Source organism: Sparus aurata, chromosome 4 (assembly GCF_900880675.1).
Source record: "Sparus aurata chromosome 4, fSpaAur1.1, whole genome shotgun sequence".
NCBI lineage: Eukaryota > Metazoa > Chordata > Actinopteri > Spariformes > Sparidae > Sparus > Sparus aurata.
This window is the reverse complement of record NC_044190.1, coordinates 9,088,690-9,106,333: the sequence shown is the minus strand read 5'-3', so window position 1 is coordinate 9,106,333 and position 17,644 is coordinate 9,088,690. Positions and strand designations below refer to the sequence as shown.

Below are 17,644 nucleotides of genomic sequence, written 5' to 3'. Positions count from 1 at the left end.
GTGTGTAGCAGTGCCTCCCCCTCCCCTCCCTCTCCCACTCCTTACTGTGTGGAATTGGGTTTACATAACCCACTGCAGTCTGAGATAACGCAGCACACCACTACTGACGACACCTTCGCTTTCAGGGCAACAAAGACACAAACTGTTTGCATGAGCAGCGTTAAACATTCATAGTAGAGAGCAGACTATATATAGCGTACAGAGGAGGCGACTGTTTCTACTCATACATGTACCAACATCTGCAAACACACACACAGGCCTGTTCTGAGTCAATAACAGAGAAGGTAATGGGTGCAGTTTGCCCTCAGCAGTGAGTTGTTTAGCTGCACAATCGCCTCATTTCAACCGAGCACGAACGGCAGTCTGACTCCAAACACTGCTGTCCTGACTGGACCTCTCTCAGACCCCTGTGAACAGCACTCAGGAGGTCTTTGATGAGTCGCCCTGTGCTGAGTAGTCAGTGTCCACATCAAAGCTGTGTGTGTGTGAGTGTGTGTGTGTGTGTGTGTGTGTGTGGCACAGAGGGTCCGTTGCCCGGAGAGAGAATGCAGCCAATTTATGTAACTCTTACTTAATCACTTAAGTGTTTTACCAGTTTTGTATTCTGGGTGGCTGCAGCCAGTTCTGCCTGGACAGGGCGGCGGGAGAGGTCGGATTGGAGGGTTGTTATCTATCTCTGGGAACCCGGTTCAACGCTTCTCTCTCTGTGTGTGTGTGTGTGTGTGTGTGTGACACTGTGCGTCATTCAGTCTGATGAACTTGAATCAGTAACCGGGACAGTTGTCCTCTACATTCCCTTCTCACAAAAGGGATCAAGTCACAAGAACTCACCTAACCTCAGTTTGTAACAACTGGAGGACTGACGCAACATACAAGACTGAAATGCTTCTCAGTGTACTGCACCTTCTATTATTAAATATTTCATAATCATATCATGCAGTTGGTTTTGTGCTCTAGTATTTGACTTTGGCAGAGGTGGCAAGTAACAAAGCATTTGTACTTTGTGCACCAAGTGTAGTACAAGAGGATTTCTCCAAAACATTAACTCATTTAAAACTGTGCTACTTTGGTTCTGATACATCATCCTTTCATGTGTCGTGCCCATAACACCATCTGATTGGTCGAATTAACTGCCCTTAAACACTGAAGAATTTGAATCTCCAAAGTAACGTGTGACCCAAGTTATCATATTGATGTAGTGGAGAGGAAGTATGAAGTAGAAGAATGTGGAAATACCCATCAGAAAGTACAAAGAGCAGTACTTGAGTAAATTGTACTTGTTCCATCACTGATCGTTCTAAATTTTGAGTTTTTTTCATTTTTACAGCAAATTCATTTTCATCCCTCCCTGATTTCTAATAATCGGCATCAATACTGACCCTAAAGAAGCCATATCAGTCAACCTGTTAGTTTGAATGCATTTGAGGGGAATAATGGATTATCTTTTTCTTGTGGCATTGCATGCCACCTTCTCAAATCACAAGACCGATGAGGGAGACTGAATTGGGAAAAAAGTTATGTTAGTTTCTCATATCTGCAGAGACGATGCCTGGATTTTCCTTTTTCCTCACTCATTTGCTGCTTTACAAACCAAAATGTGTCTATGTGCCGTCCTGGAAATAAAACTCAACAATCAACTATCTTTGTGGTGCGTTTAGGAACAGCTCGAACAAATCCTACCGATTCTACCTTTAACTTTAATCTCTGAATTATATTAATGTGACATAATAGGACACATATGTAACGTGTGTTAAACATGTGTTTGCCACACAGCGTCGTCTTCCAGGTGTGGATGTTTTAATTCCAACTATGCTCGACTCTTTCCCCTCCGCTGGGCGGGAGCTCCTCTCACAGCTCCTTCATCTCAATTCCCAAATCCCCTAATCTCTTTCCATGTCAGGTGGGTTTAGTTGGTTCTTTCAATGCCAGTCTCAGTGTTACCCTCTCCGCTTCTTTCCTCGAGGGCACTTTTTAAACGCGTGTACTGCATGAACTTCAAAACTCAACTGGCACACGAGTAACTCATCAATGCTGCGTTTTGTTGCGACAGTGAGTGAAAGAGTGAGTGGCGGGTACCGCCGCTCACCCAGTTTAATCTGAAATCAACCTACAGCAGTTAGCCCATTAACCTCGTTTGTGTTTGGATACCAGACTAAGCGCTACGTTTCATAATCTCACAACACCACAGTGATTCATCCACATGAATCATTGTGGGTTTTTGTTTTTTTTTCAAAGATAAAGGGGAAGCTTTGGTTACATAAGACAACCATCTCTTTATTTCTCACCTCTGCTGTACACAACATAAACAAGCAAACACACAAACAGTCATTCACACCGACACACACACACGCAGGTCATAAGAAAATCTACAAAACAAAATATGGCTGTTTATATGCCATGTGGGCCGAGCACTGATAATACAGTGGAATGATTTTTAAAAAAAAAAGTGAATTATTCGTCGTCCTCTTCCTCCTCCTCCTCCTCCTCTTCGTCGCTGATGACATACTTCTTGGCCTTCTTGGTGGACGTTTCCTCCTCGTCCTCTGCCTTTCTCTTGCCTGATCCCTCGCCCTCCTGCACATAAGAAAAAAAAATAGAGATGACACTGATATATGAAGTCGAGTTGCTGACTGCAGCAGACATCGCGTTCGGCCTCCCGGTACATTCAGTTTGTCATGTCACAGCTGCATTTTCATTTCTGGCCTCGCCACATTACATTTATTTCTGTCCTCAAAAAGTATGTTCTGTAAAAGGACTTGTATTTGCTGTCCTGGTCGGTTCACATGGGGGTAGTGGTAGCTTCTCGAGCCTCCGCAGAGTCCTGCATCACGCTGCCCCCTGTCTGTGCAGCAGGATACTACACCTACCTCGTCACTGTCTAGCTTCTTGGCCTTCATTAGCCTCTGGGCCTTATCGTCGTCGGAGCCTTCATCACTGTCTGATGAGTAGATCCTGGCTCGCTCCTCTGTGTTGAATAGAGAGAGAAAAGGAAGATGTTCATTAAACTTCTGACTTCTTATAACGTGTTATTGGGAATAAAAAGTGTCTGGTGCATTTCCTCTCTTCCCCACCTCTCAGGCCTCCTCCTCCCTTGTATTTGCTCTTGATGGCTGCCAGGCTGATAGCTTCCTCGCCTTCCTCCTCGTCATCGTAGCGGTCGGGCTCCAGGTAGCTGCTGCTCAGGCCTCTCTGGTGCTGCTTCTCCCTCATCCTCCTCTGCTGCGACTCTCTGCGGATGGAAGCTCGCAGCCGCTCCTCCTCTTTCTGCCAGAAGAGACACCACATGGTGGGAAGGAATTATTCTGAGCTTCTGGATTAAAGGTTGACAGATTTTTGTGGTAATGGTACAGTCATTTTAATATTTGTACTGCATGGAGAGGGGAATGGTGGATTTGATTCATTTCTATTAATATGAGCTGTAAGGTGGTCTGCTGATGTTTATTAATCTGATCACTATGATGATATTTTCTGTTTTTCAGTGTTCTGCTGTGGTTTGGTTTGCTTATTTGTCAGGTTTAGGAAAAGAATCCTTCACAGCATCAAACGTAGAGAGGATAAAAGTGTTTCCCCTACCATTCTGTCGACGGGCCCCGCCCCCTTGAAAACGTGAAACTCTAGGCGCCATTACATTTTTGCTATTTACATTTTACACTTTTCATTCAAACAAGCTAACGTAGCTGCCACAGATGTTTATTTTCATCTATGAGATCTACATTTATCTTCCCAAATGAAGCTATCCAGCCCATGTTTAATCTCCAAAAAGCTGCAGGTAAATTAATCGGCTCGTGTTCTTCTACCGGTATGACGGTGAAGTTTGGGACTTCTCCCAGCACGTCGGAGCAATTGTGCAAACAAGCGTTATTTGGATAAACTGGCGGCAAAACGGGGAACTAAACGGCTACTTTCTCACACGAAAAAGCTTTAAAACCTGATGTTACCGGCGGAATTTAAAACAGAGTTACGGCGGTTTCAAGTTAGCCATAACGAGGGGAGGTTCGCTTCCTGTTTATAAAATAAAAGCGCAAATTCTATCGTTATGGTTTTCTTTATAATTAAAGGACAACGGGTGTTTTATTTTTGTGAAGATGACCAGAAGTGCGTTACTTACTACGGCTGGCTTGGGTAGCGCCGAATGAATCGGAACAAAACTTTAAACAGCTGTTATATTATGTTATGTAAGCCAGCTTGTATGATCCTTGCAAGATAGCATCCCCTGCCCCCCATCCCGCGGATACCACCCCGCCAACAAAAAAACCTAGGGGAAACACTGGATAACTTCTATCACGTCAATATTTTTTGTAGTCTTTTCCCCCCAAACTGCAAAGCTACGACATTACAAACATATGATGCGCCAGTAGCAGTGATGGTCCTGGAGCAACATTAATCATGATGTTACGTATCTGTATAACATCAATGAACAGGTTTGGATTTGTCAGTTTTTATTCTTTAGTCAAATACATTTGTTGACAAAAACTGTAGGCCGAAAATGAGGCTCAACAATCTCCATTTGTGGGCTATAATTATGTTTTTGTATGTATCCGAATATGAATCAAATGTATTCACCAAGCACTTTGTTTCTTATCTGCCTCCTCGAGTGCCCTTATCCTGCTTATTGTTTTGTGATTGATGGAACATGACGGCTGTAACAAAGCAATTCTCGACTTGGATTAATAAAGTGCTCCATCTGTCTTACGCCGGCAGCTCAAGGTGGAGAAAGGAAAGAAAAGGGAGAGCTGGGTCGGACTCACGATGAGAGCACGTGCTGTATTTACTTGAAAGTGAACAGCTGCCATGTTTATCCGTTTTACCGAGCCACAATGGGAGCGCCAAACCAAGCAGTGTCGCACTGGTCTGACCGACGTGGCAATCATATATCATCAGAGTAAACAGAAGCCATAAACATTATAATCCTCTGTCAAAGAATACACATTTTCTTTTCAGTATCAACAGTTGGCGTCCTCCCTCTCTCAACTTTGGCTGCCAATCCGCACGTGCTAGTTCGCCAAAAACAATTCAAGTCATCCCCTCGCTGAATAAGCTGTACTTTTGAAGAAAAAGCTGCTTTGTCGGCTCTTCTGAATCATAACTGAGTCCAATGAAAAACAAACAAGAAAGAACAACTTAACCTTCTGTTGTTCTTTAATACCAGAACAAATGCAACTGGCAAGGACAAGTGCAAATGGTGAGGAAGCTCACGTGTAGTCGTATTTATGAAGGTTGTTGTTGTTTCTTTACACGATCAGCTCCTACACGTGGTTAGGTTACAGGTCATCCTGATGTCCGACTACAATGATACTTATAGCAATGATTAAAAGTTCCAAATGATCCAGTTCATCCAAATCATATGCCGCTGATTGTGATGACTGGACTTCCTTTTATCAATAGAACAACTCACAATGTTTTTGATTTCGGGCAGAGACCCCTGCTTCGCCCACAGCTAACATACAATAAAATCTTTTTTTTATGCCTCTACGTGCTGTGTCGTAGACGTGTTTCAGTTTCTTCTAGACATTTCACTTTTTGTCACCTTTTGAAAGACCTATTTTAAACCCTGTGTGGGAGTGTCTTTACAGAGTTATCAAGGACACGCGTGAGCTCTGAGGTTCAGAGTCGTTAGGGCCACTTGTGGGTCGTTGATCCAACCGACCTTCAGGTGGGTTGCTTGGCTAGGTGAGCACAGGTGTGAATGGCTGTTAAGCTGTCTGGGGAGGGACGGCTCGGATTTACATAGCAATGGAGGTGGAAAACAGTGTACCCTCCGAGGTGGCAAATTGGCCGACCAAAACATACCGCCAATTTGCCGCCTTCTGTCTAAATCTGTGGACCTAGCCGCAAAAAAGACAGCAAATTAGTGGCTTGCTGCCCGGTATAAAAATGACTACAGACTCTGACCTGGGTGCCATTCCCCACCTCTTTTATGCCTTCACACAATGGGGGTCAACACACCCTGACTGTCTGGGAGGGGAATGCCCAAAACTGCTCTCACTCATTAATAAAGAGCCAGTCTGCACTCCCTGCACACAGGTGAATCAATGCAGAGGGACTGAAATCCAGCCAAAATGAAAAAGATAGCCAGTACTACTCAATGGGACTGATACATACTGTTATCAAACATATGCATCTGCACCCCTGGAAACTTGCAACAAGGCTTTATAGCTGAACGGAAGAAATAGTGCACAGCAAGGCTTCATTTCACGAAGAAAGGCAACATTGCAAGTAGTGCTGTCTATAAGATGACAATTTCAATTGAGTGGAAACACCGACAAAATGCTGAAACATCTTTCTATACAACGTGTGTTTAAATTCCAGGAATGCCATGTGTTTGACATTTGACACTCCAAACCAACAGGAGATATTATAAGTTATTATAACTTTATAATATATATTATAACGTTATTAAAACACTAACACAGGCAGGCTTGCAGATTTTTTTTCTTGGACTATGAAAATGTAAATCAAAGCTAATGCTGTGTTGTGTTGTTGCTACAGCTAGCTTTCAGGCTGCCTCCAGCTCGACTACAAATAAACAGAACCGGCAGAACCGATGATGGAACTGGTATCCTCGATTCCCCGCCAAAAATTATAAGCATGTATTTTAAAGAATGTGGGTGTAGGGAAGATTTGTGTTTCTAAGTTGAACTACCGCAGCTCGGGTACAGTCACACCTGCTCAGGTGTTCGCTGAGCGCAGTGAAACTGTAAACTGTGCTGTCAGCACTTCTCGTTTGGGGTGACACACACCCACCAGGCCAGCGTCACACTTGCTGACATATTTACATTCCACTGGCCCTTCGTGACCTCATTATGTAAGCATGTCAGCTTCTGTCTTCATGTTCCGGGCATGATGCTTGACAACAACTGACCTACTGTGACCCCTTTAGTGATCTCTGTGGTAACAAAATTATTCTCAGGCCACGCTGAGGACAGAAGAACACAACAGATGGACAGAGAGTGCGAGAGTGTTACCTTGATCATTTCGTTGCGATGCGACTCAGGATCTCGTCCCGCCATGGGAAGGATTCTGATCTTCTGCGTCTTGGAGCAACGGTCAGCCAGAGACAGGGTCATCTTCCTGTGGGTGGCGCTGTCTGTGGAGTGGGGCCTGGAAACACAGAAGACCACCAATGTCACATTTATGGAAGCCTGACTCACTGTGTGTCGACTGTGGGTGTAAGCTGGCCATTGGCTGCCTGTAAGAGGGTTGTGATTAGACAGGCTGCGTGCTAATGTTCAATTTTTTCCAACAAAACAACCTCAGAGCTAGTGACCTACACACTGTCAATGGCGAGTTACTGTAAGCCTAACCTGGTCACCAACAGTGCATCCTCGGTTTAGTGCCACCCAAGATGATAGCGATTGTTTTAAAGAAATACAAACGAGCTACAGCATTTTCCCTCCTATTGCAGAATGGTAACAGGTGCAGGCAGACCTTTCTCCAGCACTGTGTCAAAAAGTCTGAGATGCAAAACTAGATTTTGGGTGACTACATAGTTCTTTTTATTAAATTATTCCATCAAACATTCTCCACTTGCACAACTTGCGAGGTTAGCCTGTCAGCTAGCCTTGCTGGCTTCCTAAAAAGCTCTGTATATAGTAGAACCCTTCATCCTTCCCTCTGACTTGTGATTTATTATCTCACAGAGCAATGAAAACGTTGCAGTGTATGAAGGTGTATGTTGCTTTCACATCAAAGTCTCTCATTTTTAAATCTCTTCTCTGTCTGGCACTGTCAGAAAAGTCTGAACTCTGTCTGGCTTGAACGATTCTGTGAAGTTACGTAATGCTCCTCTTTAAAAAACTATCGAGCGCTAACCGTTTGAACCCCAGGGCAGCATCGGCCCTAATCCTAATCAAAACTCTGCTCTGACGATAACGCTCAATCTGAACAAGTCCTGTCTGGGAGCATGGAGGGCTGCTGTGCATTAAAGCAGCTTTGGCCAGTGTCCTACTAGACCCATGTGGTGTGGGAAGACAGAACATCCAGGTGGATTCGGGGGCGCTAAGAGGCTTACAGATTTCTTACTGGGAGAAACCTGGGCAGCTTGCATAAGGTGATCCAGGGACTTACAGCATAGAGTACATTTCTGAATGAAGTTTGAATGAAAGCTGCTATTGTTGTTGTTGTTTGGAATTAGAGGCAGCCTGGGGCTTATTTAGCGTAGGGACGGTTGTCAGGGAGCCAGACAGAGGACGAGTCTCCCTGGAAACTCAGAGGTTTCTGCCTTAAGCCTGTGTGAGACTCGGGTGTTAATAGCAGCCTGTCACCAGTACAACAATGGCATGTTACCTGAATGTGAGTTTGGTTTTGAACACAGCCTGTCCCTGCAGTCCAGTGCCCTGACGGATGAACAGGTGGTTGTGGTCTCCCTGGAGAGGCGCTTTGTAAACATCGAACACTTCGTTCCCCAAGTGGAGGGACATGCTGCGGCAGGAAAAAAGGCGTTTAAAAGCACGGAAAGTACAGAGCACGTCCTGCTCAGCGTGTAATAAACCCGACACTCTGCTCGATATCACACACACCTCCCGTCAGACCATTTGACAATGCGTGCGTTGCTCTCTCGGGCTTCGTTTCCCTCCTCGTCTTTCTTGGCTCTCCACCGAATTGTGTTTTCCACCTGTGGGAGAGGAAGAATAAACTCAGATCACACAAACAAAATCACTTCCACGCATATTGACAAGCATGGCATGCGAGATGTTTTACACAGACAACTTCATACACCTTCTCATATACAGACAAGCTGCACTGCATACCTTCAGTTTGAGCCTGGTCCGCCCCTCTTCATCCAACATTTCTTCATCCTCAAATTCATCTTCATAGTACTGCGGGTCAAACGGCCTATAAAGACAGAATTAATTAAAATACAAATAGATATGCTACTTGAGTTACACAGATGATTCTTGTTTATTCAGACCCAAAAACATTTCAGACTGCAGAGGAAATTTAAAGCTGTTTCAGTGAACTTTCACTGTAGTTGATTCTGGCGCCACCTGTGGACAGAAGCAGCGTGAGCGCCACCGTCTCCTGTCATCAAGATCTTGAGCACATTTGTTTTGGAGATGCAACACATTTTTATATATTTTTCTTTTTTTTAACCTAAGTTGTTTCCAGGATAATGAGGTATTGTAACCATGTGTGGCTCTGTAAGATCAATTATTACTACTATCAATCAATTTGCTGATTGACTACTTTCCTATTGCCAGGATATGAGTTTGTCTTTCTGTTTTATGTTTTCCTCGCGTGTCATGACCATTGTCATAAATGTGCTGGAAAACAGGAAACGGTAGAAAGCAGCATGTTATATACTTCATCAGACTGCATCCAGAGGATGTTAAATTCGTTTTGACAAAATCTTAATGAGCTTCTGAATTAGACAATGATTATCTGGAGCTGATGATTCTGGAGTGGGGCATCTCACTTCTTCTTCATCCCTCTTGAGAGTTTCACATGCACAGTACCGAGCGATAATGACAACTTTTCCCTCGTTATTTCCGGTTCCTGGAAATAACAGGGGCGATGACGATCTTTATTTAATAGTCTCGGTAACAACCTAATGGCATTTTCCCTTTAAATTCTGATCCTTAAATATTACAGTGGTTACCTTTTCACATCTTTCACTTCTACAAGTGGTGCTTAACAGAGATGGAATTAAAAGTATTAACAAGCCAGCGTCCTTTACTTCAGTGCACGTCACAGCATGTCTATGTCCAAATTCTTTTTTGTGAAAGAGGTGAAAGTTAAGCACATACTACAGAGCAGCTTCTTTCCTCTGGTTGTGAGACTCCTCAAGTCATCCTCAGCACTCCACCCCGAAAAACGGTTTTAATGTCACAACTTATTAAACCCCCATAAGTCACAATCCAAGACAGACTGAATGCTTGTTAAACCCATATGCAGTAGAAATAGCCGATCTTCTTGCTGATGGACTTATTTACTTTTGTAGGTCATAAAGAGGCATCAGCATTTATTTAAGACTGTTTCATAACCAGTTAGAAGTTATTTGTTGTATGTTGAAGTATAAGCTCTTACAGTTCTCCTCCTCAGTAGCAGCACAGAACAACTGTCTCGACGTAAATCACTGCAGCCTTTGAAAGAGTCCCTTCCCTAATCTTTTTCTTGCAATTTTTTTATCTTTTCCAAATAAGATCAGATATCATACTTAAAGTGCAATATCGGATTATCATTCCTCAGTGCCAAGGTTCTGACCTGGGCTCCACAGACAGGAAGTTGGGCAGCTTGACAAAATAAAGGTCAGATCCCAGGTCCGTGCTGACTTTTGGAATCTCTACTTCAATGCGAGTTTCAGGTGCGGGCTCCTCTTCAGCCTGCTCCCCCTCCATCCCATCCTCTGTATCCTACACACACACACACACACACACACACACACACACACAAAGAGAGGAAGATCATTTTTTTTGTTTAAATACGCTGTATGATTCAATGACCCATGATAATAGGGATCAGCTCAGAAAGGCTTAGTGAGAGGCTCTGAGAAAAAGAGAATTGGCAACTAAAAAGGACTCAGCACAATTAAAGAGGCTGGATGATGAGTGGAGGACAGAGACAGAGAGTGAGAGGTCAGACAGATACCAGGGGCTGTCCCGGGGTCGGAGGCTTCTCCGCATCGCTGTCTGAAGAGATGTCGTCAGCCTCACCAAACAGGTCGTCTGCTGCTGCTGCTGATGCCTTCGCTGTGGAACAGTACAGACAGGTTTAAAGTACACAAAATTCCGCTGCGCCTAATCAAATATAACTCAGGTGTGAATAAAGATGCTACCATGAACTAATAGAGTTCAGCTTGCAGTAAAAGCATCCGTTTCTTACGTTTCTTTCTTCCGATGTCGCTGTCTGAATCTGAATCGGAGGCGGCTTTTGCCTTGCTTTTCTGTCGGAGGAAATCATCTTCACTGTCACTGCCCTTAGCAGACTCTGAAAAGAAGACGCACAACAAAAACAGTTTAATCTTCCCATGGCTGCGTGGTATAAACAGCATAGCACCCACGGACGCATCTTACAGTAAGCCAAAAAGGCTCTCTATCACGTGCAAAAAGTTGAAAAGAAAAATTAATCTCATTTAATCTCAAAAGTTCTGAGATTAACCTCGGCGCTCAGGATAAAATTTTCACATACGGCCTGAAATCCTCTTCCACAAAATCGGATGTGTGAATATTAAAACACACACACACACACACACACACACACACACACACACACACACACACACACACACACACAGCTGGTTCATGATACAGTTCGTGAATAATATTTCACACTGACTGATTTACCTGACTTCCGGTTCCCCGGCCCCTCGTCATCAGAGTTCTCCCTCTCTTCATCAGAGTAATGGCGTTTCTCCTCCTCGTCCTCTGACTGGTCACTCTTCACCCCTCCTTCCCACTTCTCATCATCTGACTGGTTCTCTCTGCCGGAAACTTCAGCTTCAGAGTGAGGGGTACCAGGGCCCCGACTGAGGAGTCCCAGGATCGCTGTGCACAGCACTGAGGTTTAAAACAAGGAACAATAAAGTTGTTTTGTTTTCCGTCTTCCAAGATGAAGAAACAGGTTAACTTGTTAAAACACTGAGTAAATAAAATTATGACAAGATCAGTAATATACTATCTATTTCCATCTGACTTCTTTATATCTATATATCATCTTTGAGTTTTGGGGTGTTGACTACAAAATACAAGCAAACTGAAGATGTCCCTTTAGGCTCTGAGTTAGACATTTTCAACTATTCTTCCATTTAAATATTTAAATTGCAGAAAATATCTCAAACAAAAATAATTTGTTTGTTATTTTACATTTGATTGCTTTCAACAAATCCCTTGAAAAGACCAGAATAAACATCATGTTTAGACGGACAATATTTCATAATTCTGACTGGAGATTTTTGGTCAGCTGTTGACATGATGTCATTAACAGGGTCATGATGTCATTAACAGGGTCATGATGTCATTAACAGGGTCTGGTTGTATGACATGCGGATAAGACACCTCTTCCCTGTTTGTTTCAGTCAGTTTTTCAAACTTTCCTATAATCTACGCATCTATCATGTTAAATTCTCCAAGAAATTCGTATTAAAAACAAACTCTCCACAGTAGACAGTTCACCTCAGCAGCTGCCATCTTTATAGATACAGAAATGTACGTCACTATGCGTTTCCATGCGCAGAAAGCACGCACCAAGAAAGGCACATTTTAATACATCTCTCCTGTGTTGGAGTACCTTCTGTCTGAGCGGATGCTGCCCCTCTCAGAGCGAGGGCTCCCTCCTCCGGACATCCCGCTGCCGGCCGGGCTTCCTGCGTCTGACCGGTGGCCCCCGTCCTCCTCGTCTTCATCCTCGTCTCGATGGCCGCGCTCTGAGCCGCTGTGCTGCTCCGCGTCAGAGTGATCGTTGTCGCCCTGGTCTGAGTGCAAGCTGGCGTCCGATTGGTTCCCTGAGCGTTCAGACTGGTTATCGCTGCCGCTGTGTTGACTGTGCTGCTCGTCTTCACTGTCGTCACCAAACAGCTCCTATTAGGAGGAAGGAAAGGGGGGTTTGTTCAGCATTATAAAAATGACACAACGAAGTGAATATTTTTAAGGGCATCAAGCATGCGTGACCGTTCACCGCTCCCATACACACACTTGCACACACCTTGTTTATACTGGGTTTTCCCCCTTCCTGGCCTTCCTCTTCATCATCATCATCCCGTTCCCTCTCACTGCCGCTGCCGCTACCGCTGCCTGAGGCGTTGCTGGCAGATCGGGGTCTCTCCTGCTCCGAGTCTGATCCGGAGCCAGAGCCCGACTCTGAAACACAACAAATGGAAGGTTTGTCTTATGACCCAAAGTTCAGTTCATCGGTTGGATGCTGTCGTTGCCAAGTGAAACGTATGAGGCTCTCATGTTGTTCTTTATTACCAATCACTTCGCTTAGAACTAGAAATCAACCAACATGTTTTTTAAGGGTCAACACAAGCACAGGTTGTTAATAATCAAGGAGAGTGATAACCAACACTTAAAAATGTTAACTTTGGACTCCAAATGTAGAACTTTGTAGGAACCATTCATCTCCTGAACTCTGGAACTGAGTAAGCTTTAATGATCATGATAGAATAATTTACTTGTCTTGTGAATCACATTTCTTCCAGATCAAATCATTAGTGCTCTCAATGTTGCTGTACTTCTGTCAACCATCAGAACTTAGAACTAAACTCTTTAATCAGTTTAAATGATTTGATCTTGTGATGAAGTCAAAAAAAAATTCCCCCCCCCCCCAGTGTAAAACTACAAGAGTATATATCACATTATACTTTGATCTGGATGTCCAGTGAGTGTGTAGAGGAGGTTTAGATCTGTTCTCACATTACACATTCTTGGACTGCATTATAATGACAACATCACTGCACAATACATCCTCACTGACACCTATACGGTTACATGAATACCTCTCTGATGGTGTCAATCAATACTGGACATTTTCACCTTGTAGAAGCTGTAGGATTGCATTGCTTTACATTGTACACATGCATCTAATAAGGCTAAACAATAACAAACATTACAGATACAGTGATAAATGATTTTGCCCATGATTTCCACCCCAGCGCACACTGTGAATAACTTGGATATTGTGACATGCATATTAAGAGACTATTGAATTCACAGTGTATAGCTGAAACTGGTGTTTCTATGGCATTAGATTTGATTGATAGTTGGGGAGAGTATGTGGCTTAATTAAGTTGGTATATGTGCTGTTGGGATACACCATTGCAGTGTACTCTTAAAGAGATCAGATGCTTTTTAGCTGCTTAATTGTGTGAAATTAAAGCATCTTCATGTTGTGACAATGACGCAGGGGTTGGTGAACAGCTAAACAAAATCTCCTGACGCATTTGACTCTCTTTGAGCGTTGTTTCAACTTTCTGTCTGATGAGGAAATGTGCTTGGAAACACTCGTGTTATTGCAGTCAGTGATCAGACCGACTTCCAGCTTAAAAACAAAGAGTTTCATCGCTCCCATGGGCATGCAGTTTCAGCTAACATTAGCTTGGTAACTCTAGCTAGCTAACACAAACACCAAGTTTGGACTATATTAAGAATAGAGCACACTTAGACTAGTTTCTAACAACGCTCGAAGTCATCCTGTTTATGCTTTTGAGGCAAAAAAAATCAGTGTAACATAACATGCAGGGTTCATCTTCCCGATCATCGGTCGGGCTAAGCTAATGTTTAGCCCTTCGCGTCAGGGCAGGCTAACTAATGGGCTAGCTAACTTAACTTACATCCTAGACAAATCAGACTTTCAGCGGTAGAGCGACAACGTTACCTCGCTGTTCATTGTCGCTGTCCCCATCACTCCCGAACAATTCATCCATGTCCGCCATTTCTTCCAATCTGTAGTAAAAATGTGAGGACCGGAAAGAGACGTTTTGTTTCCGGGTTCAGGTCGAGGCGGACACGTCGCTGCAGTGAGCGCTGTCAGCCGCAGGGTGGCGGTGTAAGATCAGGGTGATCAGGTGGCGTCTGGAGCGCTGGTTGTCCCAACACAAAGTACTGTTAATGAATGAATGTATGTTTAATACATTATATCTCGTTTAAATAGTTTATTTTTAATGCAAAATAAGTAAGTGGCAAACTGTAGCTCCTCAGGTGTAATAGGAGAAGAAAAATAAAACATTGTGTTCCATGTTAGAAACAATCTTTGAGTTCATGTCTAAAATAAAAACTTCTATTTTATTTTGCTTTCCATTGCTTCTAATCTATTATGTATTTGTTGCATTTGTATTGTATGTATTTGTGTGATGTGTTTTTGTTTGTATCAGTAGAAGAAGTGTGAATTAATAACTAGTGATCCTACATGTTTAAAGAGCATTTTTATCGCACAAAAATAAAACTACATCAAAATCAATTAATATCATATTTAAATCAAATGTATTTTTCACTCTGTAGAAACATCTGGTGGGTGGAGTTGAATTTGGGCTTGAACAACCTTGCTATAGAAGATTATTTAAAAAAGTTAATCTAGAAATGAGTTACTGAAAACATGCTTGCAAGGCGGCTAAACTTAACAAGCAGTGATAAAAAGTACATTTACTCAAGAAGAGCACTTAAGAAGAATTTTGCCATACTTGTACTTGACTTGAGTATTTCCATTTTATGCCACTTCTACTGCATTCACAAGTTAAATACTGTGCTTTTTACTACACTTAAAGTTACTTATGTATTACTTTATAACTAAACCGACCAGTAGCATCCAAGGCATCTAAAATTGACTCGACATTGACAAGATAAAAAATTTTTTAGTGATAGAAATAAAATAAAAAATATAACAATGTAATATTCTACAATAAATACTCTGTGAAAGTAGCCATTCTGCAACATGGGTATTTTAGTTTTGATGCAATAAGTACTTCTTTTTTTATTATATATATTTTTTTATTATTTAACGTCTTTATTGACTTTTCATTACAAATGCAAATGCACGACCAGTACGTCTGTATTTTTACATAAGCAACATCTTTATTTCTGGACTTTCAATTAAAACTGTGTATTTTTAGACTATAGTATCATTAAACTAAGTACATCTTCCCTATTTATTACAAGTTGTATTAAATTGCAAGTATATCTGTTCCAACAGGAATATTACAGGAATATTGCAGTTTTTGAGTGTTTTATTGCACATCAGAGTTGTTGTAAATGTCTCTTTCTTTGGTATACTCAAATCTTTCCACTCATCCAGTGTCATTTCTGGAGGCCATATGACTGCTGATGTAAGCTCAGTTTTTACTGGTGTTTCACATGGCAGCTGCTAATAAAATGAGTCTGATTTTTCCTACAAGGATGGAAGACTGAGCTGTAAATGTCTGCCATGTTCCAGGGCATTTGTCTCCGAGCAGTCCCCTGAACCAGCTACCAGCCATACATCCATTAGCTACGCCTGTTTATGATCGAGGATTGCAGCACCTGGTTTATCTCCAGACAGCACAGAAGATAAACCATGTTGATTAAGGAGCGCTCTCACCCTGCAGTAAATTCCTTTACCTTCAGCCAATATGTATTGACGTGTGGACGTATATCTGGTGTGAAGCTGCTTAAAACAGCAGAAGAGTCGTCATCCTCTCAGAACATTTCTGCCTTTAGACTTGAGCTGATTACTATCATTCATCTGATTTCAGCAACAGGCTGCTGACATGTTTCAGCAGCCACCTCTCTGCGGCAGGGCATCTTGTTACTGTGCACATATTGTGTGAACCCAGAGAGTACATGAAACTCTACCTCCACTATTGTGTAACACAGTGTAGTAAAAGGAGGATGAGCGTACTCCTTTCTCTGTACAGTCCAGGGTAACGTCAGGTTTTACTGTACAGAATGTGCTTTTTGTGCGGGAGACACAAGACAGACAAATCTGTGTCTTTGTGAGTCTTTCCAGGTCAGCATGATATATTTCTATTTAAAGACTTCTCTACAAACACGTCTACATTTTGCCTGAAACAGTTAACTTATTGCACTTAACATTTTTATTTATATAACAATACATGTTATTAATTCTTAATTACTATCATTCTATTTCTTATATATTTTTATTTCTCATATTTCAAACAATTCTTCCTTTGGCATTTCTCTCTCATCTGTATACAACCTGACACCTCCTGTCCATCCCTGTGATGCTGCTCTGAGACAATAAGTGCTATAAAGTCCAAATCAACCTCACTAGACTTGACTTATCCACAGTGTGCTCTTGAGCTTTGCTTTAATGTAAATCAAACTGTATAGCTGCAGTCGTTTGACTTAAAAATAATCTAAGCTTAAGGTCCACTGCCTGGCTTTGACAGAGGCTTTCAAGTGACCCTCATTTCCTCCAACAGTAGATGGAGTTTGCTCATGGATCTGTCATACATATTTATCATGATTAGCTGAGGTGATGCAATAATTCAGCTCTAAATCAATGACCTGAGTAATAAGCGTTGTTGGTAATGGATCTGCCCAGCGTACAGATAAGGCTATTTCGTAGACAGAGAAAATATATTGGACAGAACTAGTGACCAGTCGATACATTTTAATTTGTAGTATTAAAATAAGAGAAAAGAGATAAGGCAATTCTTTATTAGAAATGTGCATTATTACAGCAGCAAAGGGAATAGCAAAAAAGAGAAGAATCAATGAAAAACAACAATAATAGATATGTTCAAAAGGTTTTTTTATTAGAATATCATTATTAGACTAATAATTATTTTTTGTATTATAGAATATGTACTAATTCTGAAAAATATGGTATTATTTTAAGGCAATGGGTATTTTTGCTTTATTTTATTTTGTTTTATTTTATCTAGTGACCAGTAAATACATTTTATTCTTAGAGAAAGAAATAAGTTTGTCTTTTGGAGAAATTTGCATTATTACAGCAACAAAAGGGATAGCAAAAAAAGCGTCAATAAAAAACAATAAAAATCAGTGTGTAAAACAAAAGTTGAATTATTAGATATTGTTTGAATAATTATTATATTTTATATTATAAAATACAAAATATGTACCTATTATAAAAAATAATATGTTGAATTAATTAAATATTATTTTATTTTATTTTCCCTTCCCTATACCTCATCTGATTGGCTCTTCTTGCTGTAAGAGGCGGACCAATTTACGCCATTGGCTCACGCCTG

At 41.8% G+C, this 17,644-nt stretch overlaps 1 protein-coding gene across 1 annotated transcript; it reads right to left on the bottom strand.

The window, feature by feature from the left end:
* Window positions 1-2,253: 2,253 nt before the first annotated feature.
* leo1 (LEO1 homolog, Paf1/RNA polymerase II complex component) lies at window positions 2,254-14,459 on the bottom strand. Its single transcript, XM_030415481.1, is given in 15 exon segments — window positions 2,254-2,574; window positions 2,868-2,965; window positions 3,072-3,264; window positions 6,966-7,101; window positions 8,287-8,421; window positions 8,520-8,614; window positions 8,751-8,835; window positions 10,204-10,352; window positions 10,588-10,688; window positions 10,822-10,926; window positions 11,283-11,461; window positions 11,463-11,495; window positions 12,226-12,515; window positions 12,640-12,794; window positions 14,311-14,459. Coding segments are annotated over 15 exon segments (1,935 nt in total). The 5' UTR covers window positions 14,369-14,459; the 3' UTR covers window positions 2,254-2,451.
* Between the last annotated feature and the right edge of the window lie 3,185 nt (window positions 14,460-17,644).